We start from the raw sequence: 26,321 nt of genomic DNA, 5'->3' as shown, positions 1-26,321 counted from the left end.
CGCATCCCACCCCCCCCCGCTCACCCCGCCGCCGCTGACCGCGCCGATGCCATCGAACTCCCGGCCCAGCCCGTCGGAGTCGTCCAGCACGTACGCGCCGCCGGNGTTGCCGGGAGGCCTGGAGTAGGCACGCAGCCATTGTGTGGGTCACATGACTCCGGCGCCTAGGGAGGCGGGTCCTGCCGCCGCCATGATGGAGAAGGGCAGGGGGCTGCTGACGCCGGCGCCGCCATCTTGAGTGAGGGCCACACGTCGGGACGCAGCCTCAGTGGTGGTGTGGGATAGTGGACCAAGGGGGTCTTCTGGTAGCGACCCTGTGGAGTGTGGCGTGCGTGTGTACTCACTTCCCTGCGACTCTAACGGCCTCACCTGCTGGAGCACGTTAGCGCAGGGGAGATGGCCAAAGCCAGCAGACGGAACTGGACTTAACGTCTCAGGGCGCATCTACCACGTGCCAATCTATGGCAAAGCAAGAAAGAAGACCCAGCTTGAAACCCTCTTAACTACGTCCTAGTTCAGGTGTCTCCTTAGTCGAATCACTTAGCAGCTTGAGCCTCCTTTGGTGTAAGATGAAACAAGAGCAGCCGCAGGGGGACATGTGATTAAACGAAAGACGAGGTGACAGGCACTCAGGAAATCTGAGCTGAATGCGTTGCGCACTTAGCTGATGTTAGGTCACAGGGGTCTCCATTCTGGTAACCATTACGTATATTTGGTTTTTAGCTTCATAAACTACCTTACGTAGCCCATTGACGTGGTTCCACGCAGATAACCCTACGTTGGTAGGAAGCTGTGAGTTGTCCTGGGATTCTGCCCATTCAGCATCAGTCTGAGATTTCTGATTTTCTTGGTATCTGAGCAAATCGAAGAGACTGAGTGGCTGCAGAGAAAGCATTTCTGATCCCAAAATCTCCCTTTTGTAGACCCGTGGAGTAGTTTTTCGGTATCTACACAAGCCCTAGGGACCCCAAAATGGCAGAGAGAAGACCCAAAGACTGTAAGACATGTGAGCCTTTATCTTCAGGGTCCTATTTGGAGTCAGATTGTTTTTCCCCTTAACTACAAACCTAAGTTTCATGATCACAATTATACTAGGAGGAAAAATCTCTGTGCCGTCCGAAAGATGCAGTTGTCAGGCCATTCGGCCATCTCTCCTTTCTCAATGCGTGATGGCTGTGCTTGCTGTTTCTCTTAAAACAGCTGTAGGTCTATTTTGGTTTACCAAGAACAATCCTAGCTTATGTCTGTTGTTCTAACATAAATGTTAATAGTGCCCCTTTCACCCTCAAAAGTATTTGGCTTCGGGCGCCTGAGGGTCTCAGTGGTTCAAGGGTCCGCCTCTTGATCTCAGTTCAGGTCATGATCTCCCAGTTCCTGAGATCCAGCGCAGCACTCTCTCTCTCCCTCTCCCTGTCCCTCCCTCCCCCTCTGACCTCCCCCTCCAGTCTCACTATCTCTCAAAATAAACAAACTTAAAAGAAAGTGTTCTTGCTTGGATGATAAGTTATATAGTTCTCTGTATATGGGCCACTTTTTTTTTTTTCCATTTCTTCTTTTCCCAGGACAGCACATGCCTGAACTCTACCTTCTCTACTGTCTCCAGTCTGTGATACAAGACAAAAACTACCCAGGTTCCATGGATTTACCTTCCCAGAACTCACTCCAATCCATCCCATCTAACACAGTAAGTTAAGCCAGAATCTGAAAAACGTGGATGCGAGCCACGGTAAGGCACACCACAAATATTTGTATACTTTGTGATGTCTGTAGAAGAGGAAACAGAATGTTAAACAGAAAACGTGCTCTCATCCCTAGGACACATCACTAGCTCCTATTAGTTCATATACCAAAGTAATTCCTTACCACAGGAAATATCTCTTCTTTCAAATCTCTAATCTGTGTCCAGCACACCATTACAAAAGAAAGTTTCCAATTAAAAAGCAATTAAATCTAAGCCAAGGAAGAAGACTCATGGGCTCCTGGACCCAGCCATCAGATTTGCTCAAGAGGTAAGATAAAGGGAAATAGCAGTTTTCAGACAAGTATTCGCGTGCTCAGCTTCCCCTGTTCCTGTGGTTTTGGGGTGTGAGATAAACAAGAGAGGAGCGTTGTTCTCAGTTCTCAAATCTCAGGTGAGTTTTGAAAGTAAAGACCGTTTTTTTCTAAAGGAGCAGTGCTTCTGAGTATTCACAGTTGTACTTCAGTCACAGCAAAGTCTCTCATTCTTTGAAAGTGAAAACTGTGATCAAAATCAGATGGTCTCTTGAGAAAGATGAGAGATTTTGCCTTTCAGTGAAAGGTTATGGATAAAGTCTGATACCAATCTGTTGTCTCACCTTAGAAAGTGCCTCTACTTTTAGAAATCTGAATTCAGCCATTATATTGGACAGAGGCTAAGTCTTTTACCTCTTTGTACTTCCTGAGTGCAGTGTCCAAACCTCAATAGGTACTCAAAATGTATTAGTTGAAATGAACTTTAAAAAAAAAAAAAATCACTGGGGGTGTCCAGGTGGCTCAGTCAGTTAAGCATCCGGCTTTGGCTCAGGTCATGATCTTGTGGTTCCTGGGTTCCAGCCCCACATTGGTGCCTGTGCTGACAGCCTGGAGCCTGCTTTAGATTCTGTTTCCCTCTCTTTCTGCCCTCCTCTGTTCACGCTCTGTTTCTCTTCAAAAAATAAATAAATATGGGACACCTGGGTGGCTCAGTCGGTTAAGCATCCGGCTTCGGCTCAGGTCATGATCTCGTGGTTTGTGGGTTCGAACCCCACGTCAGACTCTGTGCTGATAGCTCAGAGCCCAAAGCCTGTCTTCAGATTCTGTGTCTCCCTCTCTTTCTGTCCCTCTCCTGCTCACGCTGTTTCTCTCTCTCTCTCAAAAAGTAAAACATAAATAAATAAATGTTTTTTAAAAATCACTGTGAAAATGGTACCTCAAATCACTGGGGTAGAGATGGAATTTTTTAAAACATATGGAGGGGTGGTTGGATGGCTCAGTCAGTTAAGCATCGGTCCCTTGATTTGGGCTCAGGTCATGATCTCATGGTTTGTGGGCTGGAGTCCCCTGTCGAACTCTGTGCTGACAGCATGGAACATGCTTGAGATTCTCTCTCTCTTTCTCTGCCCCTCCCAGATCACAAGCTCTCTCTCTTTCTCTCTAAATAAACTTAACAACAACAACAAAAAAACAAAAACAAAAACAAAAAACATATGCATGGAGACACCAGGATAACTATATGGAATATGATCAAATTTGAGATCTGTGCTTCACACCACACATAAACTTCAAATGGATAGACCTCTAAATGTAAAATATGAAACTTTACAAGTTCTAATACAAAGCATGGGTAAATTCCTATATAACCTGAGGGTCTAAGTATCAATATCTCAATACAAAAAACATAAAAGTTTGATTTTTAAAAATCACTGAATAATCATATAAAGGGATAGGGAAAAAGGATTATTTACAAAAGAAAGTAGAAACATTTCTTAAAGTAGAATCTCCTGGGGCATAAAAGAGTATTTTCTTCATGAACTATCCTGTAGCATATTCTGTTAAGCTGATTTTTTTCTACTTTGACATACATTGCTTGATTGCATTTAATAATGTCCTGTTCAGTGTAAAATGTGTGTAGGAATTCTCTTAATTCAGGACTTTATATGAAGACAATAACAATAGTTCATAGGACAGAATCCACATAATGGAATAAGTTATATATTGCTTACTAAGCATTTTCTTAAGCATAACTCATATAAAAACTTCTATACCAAAGAGCAATGTGGTACAGTGGTTAGAATCAGCCCTGGAGTCCCAGCCTGCATAGTGTCAATTCACCTTCTAGCTGTGTGATTTTGGCCAAGTTACTTTCCATCTTTGGACTTCAGATTATCCGTCTATAAATAGAGATGATAGTAATTAGTTGATATGAAGGCTAGCTGAGTTAATAGTCGTACAGCACTTAGAAAAGTGACCAGGATAGGGTCACCTGGGTGGCTCAGTCAGTTAAGCCTCCGACTTCAGCTCGGTCATGATTTCACAGTTCATGAGTTCGAGCCCCACATCAGGCTCTGTGCTGACAGCTCAGAGCCCGGAGCCTGCTTCGGATTCTGTGTCTCCCTCTCTTTCTGAGGGCTTCAGAGGGCTCTGCAGTGTCCCTCAGCCAGTTCCTTGAGCCTCTGACTTTGGTCATGTAGGGTTACTCGGCAGATGTTTGAGCAGCCAAAAAAGCACCCCGGACCACATCAGAGTCCAGCGGACACAGTGGCACAAGGAGCCCCAAGCGCCCAGAACAGCACCATCAGAAGAGCCATCACCTGCTCAGACAGGGTGAACTGAGCTGTCTTTCTTGTCCTGTGGCTCTGGCCCCTTTTCTCAAGCCTGGTTGGGCAGCCTCAGCAACATCATGAAGGCTTTCTAGGACCTTCATCTTCTGCTCAAGTTAGCCACAGGGGGTGCTGTTGCCCACAGCAAAGAACCGCCACCAACACTCCAGGGTAGGATCCAGAGTGGAGGAGGTGATAGTAGAGTTCTCAGCCTGTATCTGCATCCCACCCCCGCTTTAAAACGCACGTCTTGGGGTGCCTGGGTGGCTCGGTTGGTTAAGCCTCAGAGTCTGGCTCAGGTCATGATCTCATGGTCCATGAGTTCGAGCCCCCCATCAGGCTCTGTGCTGCCAGCTCACAGCCTGGAGCCTGCTTCAGATTCTGTGTCTCCCTCTCTCTCTGCCCCTCCCCTGCTCATGCTCTGTCTCTCTCTGTCTCTCAAAAATAAATAAACGTAAAAAAAATTTTTTTTTAAAACACACATCTCAATCTCACCACCCCTAGTTCTTCCACTGGTCACTGTTGCTGTGTGGATTTGCTCAAATGAGAGAACTCCAGGAAGCTGTGCTGTCCTCTGGTGTTTCACTGGTGATGAGGCTGCCCTTTGGGTTGTCGGTACCATTTTCTGCTCTGCTGCCAGGAGAAGAATTTTAGAATCCACCCAATCCCAAATCCTAAGCATGAAGAAGAGAACATGCAAGAGGTTGTCACCACTCAAAATATTCCTTTAAACATTTAGTGCTATGCTGTCCAACAAATCTAAGGCAAAGCACATATGTAATTTGAAATTTTCTAGTAGACACATTAAAAAAAAAAAAAGCAGGTTTGGGGCACCTGGATGGCTCAGTCAGTTAAGTCAGTTAAACATCTGCCTCTTGATTTCAGCTCAGGTCATGATCTCACGGTTGGTGAGTTCGAGCCTCATATCAGGCTCTGTGATGACAGCGTGGAGCCTGCTTAGGATTCTCTCCCTCACTCTCTGCCCCATCCCACCACACACAGACACTCTCTTTCTCTCTCGCGCGCGCGCTCTCAAAATAAACATTTTTTAAAAAGCAAGTGAGAGCAATTTTCATGATCTATTTTGTTTAATCTCAAATATCCATATATTATCAAATATATAATCAATGGAAAATATATTAATAAAATATTTTGTGTTCTTTTTTCATACTAAGTTTTCAAAAACCTTGGGCACATTTTACATATCCACTCTTTGCTAAAGCTGCCATCGCAAAATACAACGAAACGGTGGTTTAAACAACAGAAATTTATTTCCTCACAGTTCCAAAGTTCAAGGTCAAGTTGCAGGGAGATTTGGAATTTTCTGAGGCATCTCTCCTTGGATTGCAGATGGCCACATCCTTCTGTGTCCTCACATGACTCTTCCTCTGTGCTTGCAAGTCCGTGATGGATCTGTGTATGTCCAAATCTCTTCTTATAAGGACCCCAGTTCTATATATTGAGTATATCGTTGATCCCTGAGCAATAAACTTACAACCAAAGTCATCAGGAGAATTTAGAATTTTCTTCAGAAAATTTAAATATATACGTCGGTGTCCAAGGGAAAATATGTTGCATCAGCAACATACCACTGCGTGTCCTGAGAATTCACAACTGTGCACCCCTAAGTCACAAAAGACTGGAAGTGGGAAAAAGTAGTTCCCCATTTCTTTTCATAGACTGTGTTCAAGGTAATTGCTCTTCCCAGGACACACCTGTCAGGTGCTCTTTTACATGACTTACCTCATGCTGTTACGGTTTGAAAATATCCTTTCTCCCATATCTAAACGTGTAAAACCTTTTCTCATTTTTAAGGACACATTTCGGTGGTACCTCCTTCTTTCCTTTCCCTTGATTTACCTGTTTAAAGTAACCTTCCCTCCCTCTAATCTCTCATGTATCTTCTTTACAAGACTAAAGTCTGATGAAGATGAAGCCTCGTGTATGATGCGTTGTAATTTCTATTACAGCAGCGTAGGGTTATGCTATGGCAGACGATGTTTGTTTATACAAGACCTAATAAGTGTTAATAAAGATTTGTGGCAAGATTCACTGAAAGAATATTTAATCTGAAGTTTCAGAATAATACCTCTTTACACTGCTGCCAAAATTCCACCCTGGGGGATTTGGCCCATATGTTAAAGGTGTTAAAATGCATTAGCCACAGAATCTTTCGAGAGATCCCATTTGGGTTGCAGGAGGAAGGAATAAAGCCAGCAGGTCAAGGGCATCTAAGAAAGGCAGGGAAGGGGTAGAAGACAGAGTAGAACTGAGAGGTTTAACCAGTGTTATCACTGTGCTCAGAGTGGACCCTGGTCAGAACAAAGACCCTATGAAGAAATGAACTGTTACAAATGACTCTAGTCTGATCCTACCGGCTTGGCCTGGGCCTGGGCTTCTGTCTCTTTTCTATTTGTGATTCTAGAGGTGGGGGCTGGAACCAGATGTTAGCTCAACCTCAGGACATTCACCGGGGCTCGACACCCTTCCCTAGTTGTTGCTACTCTCCAGGGGCGGGGCCAGATGCTTCTTTGCCTGCCAGCTACCTTGAGTCCCGTGTCAATGGCTTGAATGCCTGTAACCCACAACTCTCCACCCCACCTCTGTCCATTTAATGTGGTTGGGGTATTGTGATATAGTAAGAAATATGTATTTGGCCCCCAGTACCTGGCACAGGGTTCCTAAAACTCCCCCATAATTTCCTGAATGATAGAGGGGATTGAAACATCTTTGGTTATGATTTTTGGTCTTAGTCCCCAGTTCTTGATAGAGGCTCAACCCTTGGAATCTGGGAAGTGATGAGTATCCTTTTCTTTTTTTTTTAAATTTTTTTTTAAATGTTTTTATTTATTTCTAGGAGAGAGAGAGAGACGGCGTGAGCAGGGGAGGGTCAGAGAGAGAGGGAGTCACAGACTCTGAAACAGGCTCCAGGCTCTGAGCTGGCAGTCAGCACAGGGCCTGACGCGGGGCTCGAACCCACGAACCGCGAGATCAAGACCTAAGCGAAAGTCGGACGCTTAACCGACTAAGCCACCCAAGCGCCCCTATCCTTTTCTAGGCTAATGAGATGACCTGTGGCTGATGGCCCCTGGGGAACTTCAGGATGAGGCCTGATCACCAGAAAGACCCAGGGCAAGCCTAGAGGATTAGCACCCCATGGGGTGCCTGGGTGGCTCAGTAGGTTAAGCATCAGACTTCAGCTCAGGTCATGATCTTGCTGTTCGTGATTTCGAGCCCTGTGTTGGGCTCTGTGCTGACAGCTCAGAGCCTGGAGCCTGTCTTCAGATTCTGTGTCTCCCTCTCACTGCTCTTCCCCCACTCATGCTCTGCTTCTGTCTCTCTCTCAAAAATAAATAAACATTTAAAAATTTTTTAAAAAAAGAAAGAACTTTCAGCCCAACTTGCCCACCTCCTGGAAAGGGAGAGGTGCTATAGACTGAGTTAATCACGAATTGGCCAAGGATTTACTTAATCATGCCCATGTAATGAAACCCCAATTAAAAAACCCTAAACCATGATGTTTGGAGAGCCTCTGGGTTAGTAAAAACAACCACACCCTGGGGAAGTAGAGTGCCCTGATACCACAGGACAAAATCTCCTGAGCTGAAGACATTCTTAGACTTCCCCTGTATACCTCTGCATCTGGCCATTCATCTGTATCCATTTAAATATCTTTACAGAATCCTGTATATAAATATCCCTCATAATAAAGGACTAAGTGCTTTTCTGAGTTCTGGGAGCCATTCTAGCCAATTATGGAACCCGAGAAAGTTCTTGTGGAAACCACTATTTACGGCTGGTTGGTCAGAAGTGGTGGAGGCCCAGGACTTTTCACTGGCATCTGAGGTGGGGTAGTCTTGTGGGACTAAGCCCTTAATTTGTGGGGTCTAATTCTAACTCCAGGTCATTGGTAACACAGTTGAATTAAATCATAGGACATCTAGCTGGTGTCTGGAGTGGTAGAGAACTGTTTGTTGGTGTAAGGGGCAACCCCACATATCTGGTGTGTTCTCTGGGTAGGAACAGAAGCCAGACCTCCCGTTCACCAGCCCGCAGCAAGCATAAGCCCATCATGTGCACTCATGCGTATTTACAAGAACTACCTGTAGCATTTGTTCTGTATTCCTGCTTCCTGCTCATGCTCCCTAGATTTTAGATCCCTGGCTCCATACTTTGGCTGTCAGCATGTGTTTTTGGCTTTCCACCCCAACTTAGAGGCTACATCAGCAGCCCTGGCTCCCCACTTCGCTTAACTGACATTGACACCAACAGTTTTGGATAATGGAAGCCCCATAGAAGCTTTGAAGGCTGTTTGGCTTCCTTCCACCACATACTGCCCCACCCCTCAACATCAGGAAGGGAGAATTTGGACAATAACATGCTTTCCCACTCCCATTTCAGACTTTATAGCCTAATACTATGGACTGAGCTATTCCACCCCCCCCCAAAAATTTCATATGTTGAAGCCCTAACCCCCAGTGTGACTGTATTTAGAGATAGGACCTATAAGGAGGTGATGAAGATTAAATGTGACCATGAGGGTAGGGCCCTGGTACAATAAGGTTAGTGTCCTCATAAGAAGAGACACAAAAGAGGCACCTGTGTGGCTCAGTAGGTTAAGCATCAGACTTCGGCTCAGGCCATAATCTCGTGGTTCACAAGTTCCAGCCCCATGTCAGGCTCTGTGCTGACAGCTCAGAGCCTGGAGCCTGCTTTGGATTCTGTGTCTCCCTCTTTCTCTGCCCCTCCTTTGCTTGGATCTGGTCTCTCTCTCTGTCTCTCTCTCTCTCTCTCTCTCAAAAATAAATTAAAAATTAAGAAAATTTAAAAAGAGAGAGAGAGACACCAGAGCGCTCATACTAGCACGCTTACTTGTGCCCAAGCTCAGTCTCTCTTTTTCTCTCCCCCCACCCACCGTGTAAAGACACAGCAGGAAGACAGCTGTCTACAGGACAGAAAAGGAACCCCTGCCAGAAACTGAATAACAGACACTTTGCTCTTGGACTTCCAGCCTCCAGAACTATGAGAAGATCAGTATAAGCCTCCTAGCCTATGGCATTTTATTACGGCAGCCTGAGCTGACTAAAACGCTTTCCGTCTGCCCTTCTTGAATGTCCAAACCATAGGACTGAAGTCCCTTTTTTTTTTAATTTAACATACAATATTTTTTTAATCAGCAATAAGCAACCATGATTATTAGAAACTTTTGTTTCAAATGTCTTAAAACATGCCATAAACCCAGAGAATAAACAGAATATTTGGGTTATAAAAAGGAAAAACTTCCGGAGTATTGACATCTAGCTGAATTAATCCTGAGCTCATAATTTCTTCCTACCGCTGGTACCCATTCTCCACGTCACAACATTCAGTGGACTCAACAGTATATATACTGAATTAGTTACCTGTTGCTGGGTAACAGACTATCTGAAAATCAGCAGCTTAAAGCACCAAATACTTAGTGTTCTCACTGTTCCTTCCTGTAAGCCAGGAATTCAGGAGCACCTTAGCTGGGTGGTTGTAGCTCCAGATGTGTCATGGGGTTGCAGTAAAGACGTTAGAAGGAACTGTAAGCATCTGAAGGCTTGAAGATTCACTTCCGAGATGGCACACTCAGGGACTCACCAAATAAGATATTTTCTCACGGCATGGCAGCTGGCTTCCCTCAGACCAAAGAGAGAGAGTGAGAAGGAAGTCACGGGATCTTTCTGACCATCACTTCTGCTTTATTCTATTCACTAAGAGTGAGTTGCTAAAGTCGAGCCCACACTAAAGGGGAGGGAAATTAGGCTTCACCTCTTGAAAGGAAGAATGCCAAAGAACGCGTGAATGTATTTTAAAATCGCCACACATACTCATGATGCATATCCGCAAACCACTCATATGATACAGGATTAAATACTGCAGTAACTAATATTGGGTGAATTAAATTAAAGAAATGGGCATTATAAAATACCATAAGGGATGTGTTCAATTACTGCACATTTGCAAAGATGTTTTAGCAGCCTCTAAAAAAACACCAGGGAGAATGAAGACTCTAGCATTCCTTTCTGTGAAATTCCAAGTATTTCTATCACTCTCGGATTTTCACTATAATCTCTGCTCTGTGCATTCTATGGATTTTTTAATTACGTGCAGACTTGGGTAAAAGTCTCGACACTACAGAGCCCACTCCAGTCAAGCTGGCTCCACACCCTCCCTACTGTCTGTCCCTAGCTCCTAGGCCCCAGCCAACCCAATTTTTTTTTTTCCAGTCATTTGTACTTCTCTTTCCTATCCTTTGGGTTGAACGTCCTTAAATATTAGAATATATTGGCCTTGGTTAAACTTGGATTCGTGAAATGCTTTTTGGATCTTAAATCTTAAACTATCTGACGATCCCTATCTTAAGCAGACTCAACAGAACAGATACTTCCACAAAGATGTATACAATAAGTATACCCTGACTTCAAAAATTAAGTTAAACAGCAGTTGCACACCCACAATACATCAGAGGAAACTATTTGGAGTTAATATCCTTTTTAACATTTTATTAAGTTATTTCAATAACTGGACACAGTAAGGGCCATTAAAAGTTATTTATGTAACTTATAGCTATTGAGAAATACATATCAGATCTTCTTAAAAGGTATTTAAGATATTAAAGCCTCTAGGCTTTAGTTTGTAACAGATCTCCATTTTAACTCTTACTATAATACTTAAGCTTATCTGACTTGACCTTGAAGTCAAAAGCATTGACAAGTCTGAAACGACACGCTGTGTTAGCTCAAATTTTTAAAAAAACACCGGAGCCAAGAAACTAATGGTACAATGATGCAAAATGGGATTTAATCACTGGTGAAGGAACATTAGGGATAAAGTAACCAAAGGCCCAGGATTTAAACTGAGGGGTTTCCTTACTCCCCTCCTTTCAGGGGTTCTCTTCTCCCCCTCCCAGTCTCTTGCCAAGGCACCCATCTTGGACACCAGCTGTTCTCAAACTTGGGACCACCGGAACTACTTGGATGGCTTGTTAGAGCACGCACATGGCTGGACTCCCACCCGAGCTCCCGGTGCCTTGGGCCTGGGGAGAGTTAGGCCACAGCAGCTCTCAAAGGTGACATGAGTCGCATGCCATGATGCTGCTAATCCGAGAACCACACCTGGACACCCATGGATGCAGATGATTCCAATCTCAGGCCAGAACCGCAGGTACAAGAAATAGAACATTCTCTATCTTTCTGTACCTCAGCTAAAATTGTGTGTTAATCCCCTATTCTGCCAAGGCAGTGGAAACTTAATTGCAGTTAATTCAGTGTCCACCCTCTCCTTCCTCTGGGTTCCCCCTGTATTTACCACAACACAGTACCCCGGACTGGTGGCTCAAACTATAGAAATTCATCTTCTCATAGTTCTGGAGGCTTTGTAGTCTAAGATCAAAGTGCGGGCAGGTGTGGTTTCTTCTGAGGCCTCTCTCCTTGAATTAAAGATGGCGCCTTCTCCCTGTACCCTCATGTGGCCTTTCCTGTGGGCATGTGCACCCCTGGTGTTTCTTTGTATCCCAGTCTCCTCTTCAAATAAGGACACCAGCCATATTGGATTAGGGCCCTTCACTTTAACTTACTCACCTCTTTAAAGGCTCCGTCTCCAAATATAGTCACATTCTGAGGTATTAAGGGTTAGGGCTTCAGCGTATGAATTTTGGCAGAGGGGTGAAGGGACACAATTCAGCCCACAACGTCAGCTAAGATCCAGGGAGCTTTCATTTGTCAATGCTGGAGGGTGGTAGCCCAGCCCTTGTATCTCAAGGTGACCCCCTATCAATGCCGGCCTCTCCCGAGATGCTCTCACTCCCTTCTGGTCTTCAGTAATTAAGCCCAGGCAGGACTCACCTGAGCTGTCCCTCATCTATGGCTGTAAGGCTGCTTGTGTGACACGCTGGGCCTCTGGCAGCACCATGACATGGGCTGAGGCCATCCATCACTTCTGTGTGCCCTGCGTGGCTTCCAGAAATGATTCTACTCCCCCAGTGCTATGCGAGGCACAGGGGACCTTGCTGAGGCTGCCTCCCGCCTCTCCCACACACACCCTTGAGTCCCGCCACCTGGACTTCACCCTGGACCCAAGCCACAGGTCCACTCTTCTCCCCAGACTGCATGACTCATCTGGGGTGACTGGCACCCCATGCCATTGCTGGGCTTGCTGGGGAACGGGTGCAAGGCAGTCGGGCTGCAAAGTTCCTGTCTCAGAGGCCACATCTGAGCTCTCAGAACTTCCTCTCTCACAACCCAGAGTCCTACCCCCACCAGGCAGGAAAGCCTTTTCCTGTTCTTGGAGGCAGAAAGCTCAGATTTGTCTCTATAGCTACCCTCCCAAGCATACTGTCTGGGGCTCAGTCCTTTCCAGTCTCCTAAGCTGCAGACATTTTTTGAAACTCAAAACCTAGGACTGTCTTTCTCCCCATAACCCTCTACTTTTCTGCCAAAAATTCCTCTTCTGCTGCAATAAATGCAAAATAGCTCATTGCATTGGGTGGAGGCGGTAGAAGGAAACACGGCCGGGAGAATACAGCAGTTATTTCAAGAACATACCCTGCCATGTCTACTTGCCGCTTTAGCTCATGAAATTGCACCAAGTGGACGACGTAGCCTCGCAGAGGACCCTTCGTCAGCAGATTTGGCTCTTGCACTGTCTGCCCCAGGGAGAAGTTGGAACTACGCAGAACCACGTTCTCCTCCTTTGCCCCATGGAGGGGCAGACACCTGGCATATGAGCAACACCAGCCCCCTTGAGGCGGTGTTCTGAACACCTGCCACGTGGCTTTTCCCCACCTGGTAGCTGTTACAATGTCACAGACTCAATGCTCTGACATTTCCAACTGGTTACTAGATAGCCCTATGGTTGAAAACACTGTTTTGCCATATATTCTGGACAAAACAACAAGCACGTTTACTCTAAGTTGTTCAACGTCTTATGGTATAGCATGGGCAACATTTTGGCACAGGTGACCTCGGTGTTTCTCCTATTTAAGCAGAAGTGGAAGTTTGATTGTGTTTCTTGTGTCTTGTAACTATATACCTTTTTGTTCTGAAGAGCATAATGTATAAATATTAGATATGAATATGAATATGCCTTTGCTTTAAAAGCAGAAGTATAGTCTATTTAGGTAGACTAAGACAGCGTGAGGGCCACAGGGTACCCGTGCACAGAAGCTACAGATAAGCAGATGAGCAAAACTGAGCAAAAATGAGACTTTTGGAGTAGGGCCACAAGTAAACTGAAATCATACTTTCATTTTTGCAAAGCCTTAAGGGTTTTAATATTAATTTTCCAGGTTATACTTAAATTTTTCATTATTTTAATAAACATGTAAATTGTTCTGAAGTTTTAATTTACTGTGTGCTAAATTACTTTGCAAACTTTCATGTACTTTATAAATGTGGGTTCTTACTTTTATTATTCTCCAGGAAAAACCTATAAAGGAAGCATAGAAAATCCACTACATTTGTGTTATGTCCTGCATAACTGCATGATTAAAAGTCTTGGTTATATCAGAAAATCATCTTCCTACACAGAAAACCTACTTCTGTGTAGGAAAAAAAAAAAACAAAAAAACAAAAAAAAACCCACCTACTAACAGCATCCCCTAATGTCCTTTTACAAAAACAGTCTCCGATTGTCCTGATTATGGCTTCTACTTTAAGCCAAATTATCCATCCAACATTAATTCTGTCCTTATAATTTGTCCCCTTCATTTGTATTTTTTTTAATTTTTATTTATTTTTGAGAGAGAGACAGAACGCGAGCAAGAGAGGGGAAGAGAGAGAGGAAGACACAGAATCTGAAGCAGGCTCCAGGCTCTGAGCTGCCAGCACAGACACCTAGCCACCCCTCCCCTTCATTTGCACTAAAAATTTATGAAAGGCAGGTTCACATGTGATGTTTCTGACTTTTTTATACTTCAAAAGTTCTGGGAGTTAATTTCACTTTGTATTAAACCATTTATAGATTTGGCAGCAAATGTCAACAAGTCAAGTACTACATGAGGTTTCACTGGAACAATTCATGTCTTTCTCATATAACCAAGTTACATAGAATTATTGATTTACTTAAGCCAATTAGGTCAACTAATTTTAGCACTCCAGGCCCAAGAGGGCAATCAGAGAAAATAATCTACAGTAGAGTTGCCTCTCTCTCTCTCTCTCTGTGTGTCTCTCTCCCTCTCAAAATAAATNTGTGTGTGTGTGTGTGTGTGTGTGTGTGTGTGTGTGTGTGTCTTCCTCAATAGCCCCCTCAAAAATAAACATTAAAAAAAATTTTTGAAAGATCTACAATAAGGGGCGCCTGGGTGGCTCAGTCGGTTGAGTGGCCGACTTCGGCTCAGGTCACAATCTCATGGGTCATTAGTTGGAGCCCCACGTCAGGCTCTGTGCTGACAGCTCAGAGCCTGGAGCCTGCTTCAGATTCTGTGACTCCCTCTCTTTCTGACCCTCCCCCACTCAAGCTCTGTTTCTGTCTCAATAATAAATAAATAAATATTTTTAAAGAATAAAATAAAGATCTACAATAAAATACTATATAGCTAATCCTGTTGGTCCCTTAAAAAAAAAAAAAAAAAAAATGACTTCACAAAGGTGCCAGCATTAAGCAAGGAAACACGCTCATTATACATCCAACACCCATTTTCCCTCAACTGCTTTTCTCCCAGGAAGTTCATCACACTGCACCCATTTGGACCATCCTCTCCTACATCACATATTCCCATGACTGATATTTTCTTCTTTTCTCCTTTCTTTTCTTTTCTCTCTCTCTCTCTCTCNGTACTGGAGTACTACTTATCCATTTTTGCCATTGTATTATGGTGATTACCATATATGCCTTTCCCTTTCACTAGGTGATGAGCTTCTCACGTGCTCTGGCCAGGTCCTAAATCACTCCCAGCACAGTGCCCTAAGAATGTAATAGACATATGTGTTGACAGGCTCAATGAGTGACTGATTACATGAAAGTCAAGTACATATCCTATTAAATAAGACACAGAATATCAGTATACATTGTAATTAAGATGCAAAGAGGAGAGCGAGTCCTGAAAATTATACTGCGGTTAAGTAATAAACAAAAACAGCTTGTAAACTATTTAGGAGACTTCTTTGGTCAAACTTGAATAATGAACATCCTTTTAAGATGCTGCTTCCTCATTGTTTTATGTTGAAACAGAAGTGTAATTTCCTGTCCCCTCGCAGTGTGGTTTCTCATCTCAGTGCAAACAGATTTACCCGGCTCCTCGGTTGACAAGATCGTCACCTCAAGAAACATGGGTAAGTGTAAGATTAAACAATAAAATAATATGTATAAGTAGATAACAGACTTAGGCATGATTGTCAGTAATGTTCACAGCCTTTTGCCAAGTCTAGGCTATATAAATGCAATAAGGCAGAACTTTATAAGACAAAGAGAAATGAGGTTGACACATGGTTCCCTCTCTTCTGAGCAGCAGTAAAAGGGTGTCAAAACTGACATTTAGAAATAGTTAGGTAAGCTTATCATATACAAAAGAGGAATATTTATGCTCCATTCTCTTTTCAGGAAACATCATATTGGCAAACTGAGTTAAGTGGCTCTGAAGAAAGCTCCCAGCTCCCAGCTACAGAACTACCCAGTACCATTTCCTCATTAGTATAACGGTCTCATGATACCTTTTTTTTTTTTTTAACATTTATTCTTGAGAGAGAACTAGAGACAGAGCACAGGTGGGGGAGGGACAGAGAGAGAAGGAGACACAGAATCCGAAGCATGCTCTGGGATCTGAGCTGTCAGTGCAGAGCCCAATGCAGACCTTGAACTCACAGACCAGAAGATCATGACTGGAGCTGAAGTCAGCCACTTAACTGACTGAGCCACTCAGGAGCCCCTCATGATATCTTTTATTTCATCAGAAATAATGTGAAATTTGGAAATAGTATTTCTAGTACTCATAAATATTAAGTATTAATTCTTACTTAATAAGTGACTATCACTGTCTGAGACATAGTAGTCATAATAAGTATCTATGAAACTGATCAATGAAAGCAAGTATTTCCTATAACCTGTAGGAAAACATTTTATCTTTTGATAGTTGTCATCAATGATTTATACTGTCTGAGGAGCTGGTTACCAAGAGATATATTTCAGTGCACTGGGGATTATCTTCCTTTGGCATTTGATAAAAATTAAAGTCAAAATGAGCAACTTGCCCAAATTTCTCAGCACTGGTTCTAAAAACAGTTTTGTCACAATTTTATTAAAAATAGTAAAAATAATATCTGAAAAATGTATGAATAATAAGAATTATGTGTTCCATTAAAATCTTAGAAGCAAAAAAAAACTCAGATTCACACAAGTTAATTTAACAACTATTATCTACAGAGCTTGGTATTGTATGTGAAAGGTCACTGTACAAATGGATGGCTAGAGAGGGAAGGAGCACCCACTGCTGGTCCCCTCGATCTCTCAGTCCTGCCCAAGGGGGGATATCTTCATGGTCAAGGAGTTCTCCCCAGCCACACAAACCTAGTGATAGATGGGACACTGTGCAGCCCAGAGTTCCGTCCTCAGTAGCTTATTCAACATTTTGTGCATCTCAGACTTTTTTCTAGTGTCATTTTCCCTCTTCACTTTTATCCTTTAAAGATCTCTTTAGTGAAGATTTTGGGGGTAAATTTCCTCAGTGTTAGTTTATCTTTATTATTATTGCTACCATTATAGGCTTGATAGAGAGTGAGAGAGATTGGAGCAGAGAGAGAGAGAAAGAGAGAGAGAGAGAGAAAGAGAGAGAGATTGGGAGGGAGGGAGAAAGATACTAAGCAGGTTTCACTCCCAGCACGAGCTCAACATGGGGCTCGATCAGGGTTCATGACCTGGTCTGAAATCAAGAGTCAGTTGCTCAACCGAGGGAGTCACCCAGGCACCCCAACTGGCAGTTTATCTTAAATTGTCCTTAATTTTGCTCTGGTTTTGAAATTTAGTTCTGTTAGATATATAATTATAGGATTACATACATTTTCATAGCAATTTGGAAGTATCAGCCCACTGTCTCCTGGTTTCTGCCACACTTCTGTGAAGTCCTTTGTCACTCTAAATTTTACTCTCTGCAGATACCCCAGTTTTGGAACATCCTTCATAAATCTGAGGATTCCATCCGTGCCTTCTAGGCAGCTCTCAGTCATTATCTTTTCGAACATTGCCTCTTTCCTACTTTCTCTCTTCTGTCCCTTACGGCACTCCAATTAAACATATGCTGAACTTTTCACTTTATCTTCCACGTCTCTTTGGCATTTTCCCATCTCTTTAACACTGATAATTTTGTATTATTTCTTTATTTGTTTTATGTTTATTTGAGAGAGAGAGTGCATAAGTGGGAGAGGAGCAAAAGAGAAAGAGACAGAGAATCCCAAGCAGGCTCCATGCAGTCATTGCAGAGCCCGACATGGGGATCAATCCCACAAACCTTGAAAATCATGGCCAGGAGCCAAAATCAAGAGTCAGAGGCTTAATTGACAGAGCCCCCCAAGCACCCTTGTATTATTTCCTTAGATCTATCTTGCAGTATATTAATTTTCTCTTCAGCTGAAGCTAATCCCTGTGTTGACTTTTTAAAGTTAAATTATTTCACTTTTTATTTCTGGAAAGCCTATTCCAATCTTTCCAAAAATATGCCTACTCATCTTTTGAAGTCTCTTGCTCCATAGACATGTGTTCAAATTCCTTTCTTTATTTCTTATTAAACATACTTTTTTTGTGTTGCATATCTACTAATTTGTTAATAGATTTGTTAATTAATTGTATAATCTACTTCTTAAGCTCTTGTGGATCTGCTACTCATCCTTCTCATTTTTGTTGAATCTCAAACGTAGTGGTTAATTTGTATATGGGTGTGTGTGTGTGTGTGTGTGTGTGTGTTTTAATGAGCTCATATTTGTCAGAACTCTATCTGTGAGAATTCTTTTTTATTTAATATGTTTTATTGAAGTATAATGGAAACACAATGTTCCGTTAGTGTCAGGTGAACAAAATAGTGATTCAGTAACTCCTTACGCGATTCTGTGCTCACCACAAATGTAGCCACCATACGTCACCACCACACAACACTATTAGAAAACCACTGACTATACTCGCTAAGCTGTACCTTTCATCCCCCATGACTCCTTCATTCCGTAACTATAAGCCGCTGCCTTCCTTTCTCCTTCACCCAGTTTGCTCATCGCCCTGCCCCTCCCCTCTGGCAACCATCCATTTGTTCCATGAGAATTCCTTGAAGCTTAGGTTGAGCTTTCCTCAAGGGACAATTTGTATTTACTTCTTCCAGGTGCCTAGAATATTTGTTTTTTCATATAGCATTTTTTTTGGTGAACTCATTTTCATATTGTTTAAATTATTTATTGTTTGTTTTGGCTTCTGTGAATTACTTTGTATCTATGAGAAAAAAAGTAAAATTACATCAGTGCTTAGGAAAGCCTCTACGCTCCATCTGCAGGTGATATAGATGTTGGTCGGTTGTCAGGATTCTTTATGTCTCACCTCACACAGCCTTTGATTCCGCTTTTTAACTTTTTAATTGCAGTGTAATATACATGCAGAAAAATACACATGTCCTAAGTGTACAGCTTGATGAATTGAATGTCTGCAAACTGAACTCGTTCACAGGATCAACACTCATATCAAAAACCAAAACATTACAAATTCTCAGAAGTCACCCTTGTGCCCTCTTCCAGTCATTACCCGGCCCCTCCCCCAGGGTAACCAGTATCTGATGGTTTTTTTTTCTGACAAATGTTTAATATGACACTCTGTAACCAAGCCAAATGAGAGTCTGTCCACCTAATATGCAGCAAGTCAGTTAAAACTGTCACTGAGCTTTTGAAGTAAAGAAAGGTAGGCTATTTATTGGTGTGGGGCCACCCAGGAGGAGAGAGAGCTAACACTCTACCATCCTGAACTCTCCCACGTCTTGGAAGTGAGACTTTTGAAGGGCAAAACTTGGGGCAAGAGTCTCCTGAGGAAGTGGACCTTCATGAGTGGAGGACTGTGAGGTCATGTTAGGAGGGATCTGCTGAGAGGGTGGACACTATAGAGCGGGGGGCCCATGAGGTCATGTTAGCAGAGTTCTCCTGAGAAGGCAAACATCATTCAGTGGGGGCCCATGAGGTCAGCAGAGATCTCCTGAGAAGGTGGACACTGTTGAGTAGAAGCCTGTGAGGTCATGTTAGCAGATGCTCTGATCCTGCGTCATCTGGTCCCCCGAAGGTCTTTTCCATATCAAGAGACTTAGATTCTGTAAAATATCTTTATTCTTTCTGTTAGAGATTGCATTCGGCACACTTGGGAATTTTATCTTTAAGGTAGCGCCGATTAACTAGTTGCAAGCCAGCGGGGTTGCATTCGTACAGGTTCCCTCGCTGGTCCAGCTGTGCCTGCAGGCGTTATGCTATCTCGTGTTCATTCTCGCATCTGAACTGACGAGATAGATGCCATTCAACCCCTTATGACTGTTTGCAACAAGGTAGACATGTCACACAGTCTCCATCTCACAATCGGTCTTATGTACGGTTTCTTTGCTACCACATTCTGAGCAGTGAAAGACAGTTAATTTCAACCTTGAAATAATTGGCAGAGGATTCCTGAAGGAGAAAATTGACTCTTTGAAACTCAGCCTCATGACTCTTAAGAACTGGGAGATTCCTTTGAGTGTGGTAGCAGGATATTTGCTCCTTTTAGTCATCTTTTCTCAAATCAAGTGCAGTAAAAATAAAAGCCTGTCTAAGTGAACCTGCTACATTATCCATTATAGAAAAGAAACCCTTGAAATCTATGGGCACATAACAACACATTGTCACTAAGTGTGAGCACATGATGTAAAATGATTTTCACAAGTTTATTTGAAGCCTGTGTAGTCTAATAGACAATGTGAAAGTGTTGTTTTCTAGAAAATATGTGGTTACTTTCTATCTAGTTTACATAAATGATTATTCACAAATTATTTTCTTTAATTAGATCTGTTTTTATGGCTAGAAGATTTGTACTAATCTATCAGTGCTAGAAATTTCAAAAGAAAATAGAAAATATTCTTCTTTCTCAACAAAGCTGGTCTGCATTGCTGCAAATATACCTCAAATTTCTAAGGTATTTTTTAAGTTTGTTTATTTACTTTGAGAGAGAGCGAGTGGGAAAGGAGCAGACAGAGAGAGAGAGAGCATTCCAAACAGGCTCTACATTGTCAGTGCAGAGCCCGATGCCTGGCTCGAACTCACAAATCCTGAGATCACAACCTGAGCCAAAATGAAGAGTCAGATGCTTAACCAACTGAGTCATCCAGGTATCCTCTAAGGCATTTTTACATAAAAAGTTGAAGGCAAAATAGTTGAGAGTCAAGAGGCTTTATTTAGCTTTCAAACATAGGAGCGTGGCCAACTTCTACCAAAGATCAGATAGGTATTTGGGGGCTAACTGCTTAATATGTGGCTCAATTCTTTATTTGTAATATAAGGTTTTAATAAATAGCACAGACTTGTAGTAAAACATAAATTATAACAAACATGCATGCCATTTACTATGGTGCCCAGCACATAGAAAGCCTCTTCTAAATGGACCACTACTCCAATTTCTGACAAGCATAGATTCACTTTACCTAGTTTTTAACAAGATAGTACATATTCTTTTGTGCCTGCTTTTTCTATCACTCTGCACTGTGTTTCGGAGCTTCAGCTGTTATTGTACACAGCAGTAATGTGTTCATTTTCACTGATGTGTAGATTTCAACTGTGTTACTATGCCATAATTTACTTATTTATTCTACCGCAAGTGGTCACTCCACTGGGGGATATTACAGATAACGCTACTGTGAATATCCTAATTCTACCATGTGTCTTTCGGTAAACATACATATGTATTTCTGTTGACCATACACCTAGAAGAGGAATCGCCAAACCATGTGGTATATATACACAAGTGCCAATACAATTTTCCAACCAACAGTACAGACGAGTCCAAGGAGCTCTAATTTTCACCGCAACATGTTACCTTCTGTCTTTTTCATTTTATTTATTTTGGTGAGTTCATAGTTGTATCTCTTTGTGGTTTTAGTTTGTACTTCCTTGATAAAGGTGACCACATAGATCCAGGACTGGTTCATAGCTCGCCTGCAGTCTGCAGGACTAAACTAATAGTGTAGACTCAGAGGCACCTGGATGGCTCAGTCGATTAGGTGTCCAGCCCTTGGTTTCGCTAAGGTTTGTGAGTTCGAGCCCCCCATCGGGGCTGCGCTGTGGGTGGTGAGGAGCTTGCTGGGTTCTTTCTCTGTCTCCCTCAAAATAAATAAATGAACATTTTTTTAAAATCTTATTTAAAAAAGTAGTAGAGACGCAGGCCGCATTCTCAAAGTGCAGACCAGACAGAGGCCATGACTCCTTCATCATAGCTCCTCACAAAAACAAAGCTGAGACAGCGAACTTGCCAACCTTCCCTGCTGTCTGCAAATAGCTGTCCAGTTTGTAGTTTTATTTTGTTCACTTTCTAGGTCACCGTTGTGTGAGGGCAGAGGTTCCTGGACCCCAGCCTGCAGGGGAGGGAGGGGAGCTGAGGACCACTTCCTGCCTGCATATGTCTGTGCTCTGTCTCTAGCTCCCCTGCATTCAGAGGCTCTACTTAGTTCTCCTGATCCAAGCATGCCTCTTGGGCACCCAGAGTTTTCTGCTCACTTACCTTCCCAATCTCATCTCCCACTTCCTTTTTTTTTTTTTTCATCACAATTTGCTTTTCTCTCTGGAAGTTTCACCTATTGATTTAAAAGGCTATTTTTTTCGCATTGCATTCATATTTCTAGGGGTGGGAAAACAATGACATTTCAGGAAATTTAGTTCCCCACTTTCTTTTAAGAGTGCCATATAAATATGTATTCTGCATACAGTTTCTTCTATTAGCAGAACCTTGTGACTTGTGGTGGCAAGGCCTCTGTGTGCTCAGGGCTCACTGACACTTGGAAGGTGGGCCTAGGGTCTCATGGAGGCCCCACAGCGTGCAAAAAGAAGGTAAATCTTCAGAAGCTCTCCGTCACATAAATCATCCAAAGTACCAACAGGCCTCACTAGCAAAGGCATATAAACTGAAGCACTTCCCTACTCCACTGTAAAGAGAAGAATGAAGTCTCTGTTCCTTTGTGAATCTGCAACATCAGACCTTTAAAAAGAAACTAGCTAATAAACAATCAGGTACAAAGGCAGACACTGATGATGCCAGGATGTTACCCAGAATTAAGAACATTCTGCCCTCTCTCTCACAAAAGTAAAATAAGCGACCACCAAAGGAAGCAAAGGGAAAACCATAAGAGGCAGCATGGTTTAATTTTTTATGAAGTTTTAGCAAGCTGCTATATTTTAAAATGTTTCACTTTATGAAATTTCTTCTGGCAATATATTCTTGGCCAATAAGCTGATATTGAAGGTGCCTTATACCTAGATTGTATGCAAAATTCAACATTTGAAATCATATAACTATAGTTTATCATACAACTCAAAAGTATTTACTCATTGCAAGAAAATCATTAAATTTGTCATCTTTTTTATTAGCTCCTAAAATGACTTCTTAACTTTAGTTTTGTGATTGTGTCCAGTGAGAAATAGAATTCCCCCTAATCTGTCATCTGTGGATAATTCTCATTTGAAATAGATAAGAATTTCTCAGCTTGATTTCCTTCGCTGAAGTCAATTACATAGTTCCCCTTTCTAAATGCCTTCATTGTAATTTAATACCTTTTTGATATCGTCAAGAAGTGATAAAAAGAGGATTGTTTCAAAATCATGATGTATCTGGTAAACTTCTAAACTATTCTAGTTCATCTTTCATTACAGAAACAAAGGCATTTAAAAAGAGATGTCTGTCTCTGTGAAAACAAAGCCTTCTATATTCACGTGTGCACCAACTTCCTCTGAGTTTTGCAAAGAAAAACACATTGGACACAACACTCTGTGGACACGCAGAGATGCCTCAGTTGATTGCTGAGGGTTCGTCATCAGCATTCGGTGAAAATAAGAACGTGGACTTCTGCTCGTTAAAATCCACCGACCATTTTAGCTAACTGCCAGGAGGCTGGATTCCAACCATTGATGTCTTTGTGAAAATCAGTCTGCTTCTACCCTTTAAAAGCACTGATGGATTAATCAGAACTTTTGAAAGCAAAGAAAAATTGAGAACTTTTAGCAAAGAATGAGATGTTAACAACAAACTAGAAGGAGGCAAGTCTTCACCTTGCTATTTACCTTCTCAAACCAAATGTACCTGCTGCCTTAAAACGAAAAAAAAAAAAATGAACAGCACATGCATTGAAGAACAGCACTACTTCGATCACTATTTGTTTCCAGTTATTTACATCTTTGTGATTATAGCCAGTGTTCCAGCCAATATTGGATCTCTTTGTGTGTCTTTTCTGCAAGCAAAGAAGGAGAATGAGTTAGGAATTTACCTCTTCAGTTTATCACTATCAGATCTGCTCTACACATCAACACTCCCTCTCTGGATTGATTATACTTGGAATAATGACAACTGGACGTTCTCTCCTGCCTTGTGCAAAGGGAATGCTTTCTTCATGTACATGAACTTTTACAGCAGCACAGCATTCCTTACCTGCATCGCCGTTGACCGGTATTTAGCAGTTGTCCACCCTCTGAGGTTTTCTTTTCTAAGGACAAGAAGATCTGCCTTCATGGTCAGCCTGTCCATCTGGGTGTTGGAAACCATGTTCAATAGTGTCATTTTGTGGAAAGATGAAACAACTATAGAATACTGTGAGGCCAAAAAGTCTAATTTTACTTTATGCTATGACAAATACCCCTTGGAGAAATGGCAAATCAATTTGAACTTGTTTAGGACGTGTACAGGTTATGCAATACCGTTGGTCATTATAATGATTTGCAACCAGAAAGTCTATCAAGCTGTGCAGCATAATCAAGCCACGGAAAACAATGAGAAGAAGAGAATCATAAAACTACTTATTAGTATCACAGTGATGTTTGTCTTGTGTTTTACTCCCTTTCATGTGATGCTGCTGATTCGCAGCATTTTAGAGCATGATGTGAACGCTGATGAACATATATTTGACCACAATAAGTCTGGGAATCCAGTTTATACAATGTATAGAATCACAGTGGCACTAACGAGTTTAAATTGTGTTGCTGATCCAATTCTGTACTGTTTTGTGACTGAAACTGGAAGGACTGATATGTGGAATATATTAAAATTCTGTACTAGGAAGCTTAATAACTCACAAGCGCAAAGAAAAAGCATACTTTCTGTGTCTACAAGAGACACCATAGAATTAGACATCCTGGAATAGAAGCAAAGAATTTTTTTTTAAGGTACACAGTATCATATCATCAAGATTACATTTTAAAGAGGAAGTGTAGCTTGGGAGGGGACTAAGTGTTCCAATTTAATATTCTAATCCTCTTCAATGGAAATCTTTTACAAGTGTACTATAGCTCTCTGACTTTTTAAAGATGAGTATTAAACAAAATTTAATATTATCCTAACGACTCAGGATCGTTATTACTGATGGCAATTGATTGGTTGTTTTTTTCTTATCTGTGCTATAACCTTTCAGAGGTCAGTAAGACGTATGGAACTCTATGTCCTTAAATCGTGTCTGGTTTTCATGATTTTTCTCAATCATTCTATGGATTTCAGACCGTCAACTATCCCTTTTCCCAACTGTATGTACCTATCTCCAACAATCCCGACTACTAAATACTGTTTCTAATCTTCTCATTAGTTAACAAACATTTCTTGAGCTCACTTTATATGCAAGACTTTGTGTTAAGTATTGGGGTTACAGAAGAAATGGTCTCGTGAAGCCTTATGAAGCTTACATCATTTTGGAAACCTAGTCACTGATATTGTAAGACTTTATAATAAAGAAAAAGCAAATGGGCTCTGAGAAGGAGTCTGAAGGCCTCTTCCATGATATAAATCAATGAGCTCTGTGAAAGCTCTTCCAGCTGCCCAGAGACCTTTTTTACTTTCTTTAAAATGATAATTTTTAAAAATTCTACAGTTAAGTACAACATACTTGAAGTTATCAGAAGTTTAATATCTAGACAAAAAGACCTATTATACACAACAAAGACACTTACTGCATTAAATCTTACATTCAGGGACTTCTTTTTGGACTTTGAATATTTAGAGTATTTTGATACATATATTCCTTTATATTTGTATTTTCTCATTGTGGACATTACTCTGCCTAGTTTTACATAGGCATTCATTAGGTAAACATTTTTATGAACCAAACTTTTTTTTTCAAGATTTTTTTTTATCACATGCTTCCCCTTCTCTCCTTCTCTTCCTTCTCTTCCCTATCTTCTTCCTATCTGTCTCTTCTACTCCCCCTCCCTGCAAAATGATCTGATAGCAGATTCTTGGAACCATTTGATGTCCTCATATTAGAAAACAAAAATCCTGGTAACAAGACATATCTTTTCTGTAATAAATTTGTAGATACACACTAATAAATCAGTGAGTGCAACAACTGTCTACATTTCCTATTAACGTTTTCCATGATGGTTTAGGTACACAAGAGAAAACCATCTTGCTTTGAGGCCATTTGCACACCCTCTGTTCTTTGCATTTTTCTGATCATAAAGTCTCGGGACAATTAGTAGATTCTGTCTGGTCCTGCTGAGATACACTTACATATGCTTAAAGGCTAAAGACACAGCATTAAAATGAAGAGTAATTAAAATAGTTTTGGCTGTTGACTAATTATTGATAAATTATTGGCAGCCTATCGAATGCCTGTAAAACAAGAGATCCAGACACAATGTTGCCCACATCTGGAAACTCAGATGCCAATTAAGTGTCTTATCCAAGATCACACAGTTAAGTGGAATCAGGGCCAGGCTTGAACCCCAAAATCTTGCCTTCCCTCTAGAGTTGCTTTTCCTCCTTTATATTTGCTTGTTTGTTCTTAACACTTCTACCATTTCTTTCTGTAGGGATGCA

General features: G+C 41.8%; 2 protein-coding genes across 7 annotated transcripts in view; one reads left to right on the top strand and one right to left on the bottom strand.

Annotated features, from left to right (window-relative positions):
- The window catches only part of GALC (galactosylceramidase), a 63,785-nt gene extending 63,687 nt beyond the window's left edge, over nucleotides 1-98 (bottom strand). The window contains exon 1 of the mRNA XM_077780812.1: nucleotides 25-98. The gene's annotated coding sequence lies outside the window, so the exon portion shown is untranslated. The remainder of the gene's footprint in view (nucleotides 1-24) is intronic.
- Nucleotides 99-200: 102 nt separating this feature from the next.
- On the top strand, nucleotides 201-24,847 carry GPR65 (G protein-coupled receptor 65). 6 transcript variants are annotated; one of them, XM_077780950.1, is made up of 4 exons: nucleotides 201-238; nucleotides 1,563-1,684; nucleotides 15,513-15,613; nucleotides 23,177-24,847. In XM_077780950.1, exon 4 carries the CDS (start codon nucleotides 23,632-23,634, stop codon nucleotides 24,655-24,657), a length of 1,026 nt encoding a protein of 341 aa, XP_077637076.1. In that variant the 5' UTR covers nucleotides 201-238; nucleotides 1,563-1,684; nucleotides 15,513-15,613; nucleotides 23,177-23,631; the 3' UTR covers nucleotides 24,658-24,847. The 6 variants fall into 6 exon arrangements, with proteins under 6 accessions (XP_077637076.1, XP_077637075.1, XP_077637077.1 ...); XM_077780949.1 differs by lacking the exon at nucleotides 201-238 and adding an exon at nucleotides 351-519; XM_077780951.1 differs by lacking the exon at nucleotides 201-238 and adding an exon at nucleotides 600-618.
- The last annotated feature ends 1,474 nt before the right edge of the window (nucleotides 24,848-26,321 follow it).

Source organism: Crocuta crocuta, unplaced genomic scaffold (genome assembly GCF_008692635.1).
Source record: "Crocuta crocuta isolate KB4526 unplaced genomic scaffold, BGI_CrCroc_1.0 scaffold299, whole genome shotgun sequence".
Taxonomy (NCBI): domain Eukaryota; kingdom Metazoa; phylum Chordata; class Mammalia; order Carnivora; family Hyaenidae; genus Crocuta; species Crocuta crocuta.
The sequence above is the reverse complement of the archived record's forward strand: the minus strand, read 5'-3'. Positions and strand labels throughout refer to the sequence as shown.

Bases quoted from the DNA above. Each gene is read 5' to 3' on its own strand.
- GPR65 (XM_077780950.1), top strand. From the start codon at position 23,632: ATGAACAGCACATGCATTGAAGAACAGCACTACTTCGATCACTATTTG.